The sequence below is a fragment of the Petaurus breviceps genome, unplaced genomic scaffold (assembly GCF_028583685.1).
Source record: "Petaurus breviceps papuanus isolate PSGF00001 unplaced genomic scaffold, PetGlider_PUasm1.0 186, whole genome shotgun sequence".
NCBI classification, from domain to species: Eukaryota; Metazoa; Chordata; class Mammalia; order Diprotodontia; family Petauridae; genus Petaurus; species Petaurus breviceps.
In genome coordinates, this window is record NW_027185798.1 from 7,061,491 (window position 1) to 7,063,197 (window position 1,707).

Genomic DNA, 1,707 nt, shown 5'->3' on the forward strand with positions numbered 1-1,707 from the left:
GAGAGAGAGAGAGAGAGAGAGAGAGAGAGAGTGAGAGAGAGAGGAAGGGAGAGAGAGACACAGAGAGAGAGAGGAAGGGAGAGAGAGAAAGATAGAGACAGAGAGAGACACAGAGAGAGAAACACAGAGAGAGAGACAGAGAGAGAGATTGCACCAAGACTTCAAAGTTTTAGTCAGGCTTGGGATTGGATTATCCAAGGTTGTGTTGAAGGTGGGGTCAGTGTGATCAGATTCTGGGGGCTATCATGGGATCATAGCTCTAGATCTAGAAGGGACTTTAGAGGCCATCTGGCCCCTCCCCCCATTTTACAGTTGGGGAAACTGAGGCCCAGGAAGGTGAAGTGTTTTGATCAAGGCCATGAAGGTCGTGCTAGTCATAAGCAGTTTGGACCCAGGGCCTCTGCCTCCAATTCTGCTTCAGCAGGTGGCCTGAGCATTGACTCCCACACAGTCTAGGCTGGCAGGCACCTGGGAGATCATTTCTTCTGAACTCTTTCATTTTCCAGAGGAGGAATGAGGGTCAGAGGAGGCCCCACAGCCAGTGAGCAGAGCCCCTTGTTCCCATTCACTGCACCACACTGCCCATCCAGGGTCTGGAGTGAAGCAGGGAATGCCCTTTAACCCCAAGGTCGGGAAAATCACCTCCCCTTTAGAGGCCTTATTTTCCACTTCTAAATCTTATGATCCCAAGGGTGTAGCCTTAGGCAAGTTACAAGTCTCTGGGCTTTGGTTTCCCATCTTTAAAATGGAGGGTTGGCCTGAATGGCTTCTGAGGTCCCTTCCAGTCTGGATATGTGGTTCTCTAGCGTTTATACTTGGGCTGGGCTGGGGTGCTGGGTGTCAGGCCTCGCTGGCCTGCCTGGGCTGGGCTGGGGTGCTAGGTGCCAGGCCTGGCTGGGCTGGGGTGCTAGTACCCAAGTACTAGGTTTTAAGGCTAGGCTGGGGCAAGGTGCTAGATGTCATGCCTGACTGGGTTGCCTGGGCTGGGCTGGGGTGCTAGGTATCAAGGCTAGGCTCGTAGCCACTAGCTGCGGCTCCCGGACCCCAGTCCAGTGCCAACCGGCAGGCCCGCGGGCTCTCACTTTTTCCCAGGGGCGCAGTGGCTCCGATCCTGGCTGGGTTCCGGGCCTGGCTGGTGGGAGGCGCCCGACGCATCCGAGTCGCTGCTGGAGCCGGCGCGGCTGAGAGAACGCGGAGAGCTCCTGGGGGCCGGGGCCCTAGGCCGCCTACGTCCTTTACGACGCGGCGCCGAAGTGGCGGAGCGCGAGCGCCGCCGGTGCTTGGCTTCTCCCGCTACGCTTCCGCAGGCACCACCTCCTCCTCCTCCGGGCGCACCTCCTGGGCCTCCTCCGCCTGTGCCGCCTCGGCCGCCCCTGGCAGGTGGCTGCGGCGAAGCCGAGCTGGGGCTTCGACCCTCTTTACCCCGAGGCGGTGTGGTCAGGGCTGGCTCCGCTTTGGTGTGGGCTCGGGGCTCGGGCGAGTTGGGCCTCTGAACAGGGGATACAGAGAAAGAAAGAGAGAGGAGAAGAGAGACAGAGGGGGAGAGAGAAGGAGGGGAAAGGAGAGAAGGAGAGATGGGCTTTTAAAGAGAACCTCCCGGGACGCGCTGTCGCTCACATCGTCAACGCACGGTGCATTCTGCAAACTACACAGACCCTGCTGCCCTGCCCTGCCCCTTCCTTCCTTCCTTCCTTCCTTCCTGATCAC

At 58.9% G+C, this 1,707-nt stretch overlaps 1 protein-coding gene across 1 annotated transcript in view; it reads right to left on the reverse strand.

Annotated features, from left to right (window-relative positions):
- Positions 1–1,707, reverse strand: part of SRRM3 (serine/arginine repetitive matrix 3) — a 105,322-nt gene that overhangs the window by 7,786 nt on the left and 95,829 nt on the right. The window contains exon 12 of the mRNA XM_069089456.1: positions 1,083–1,489. Coding sequence (XP_068945557.1) covers positions 1,083–1,489 — 407 coding nt within the window. The remainder of the gene's footprint in view (positions 1–1,082; positions 1,490–1,707) is intronic.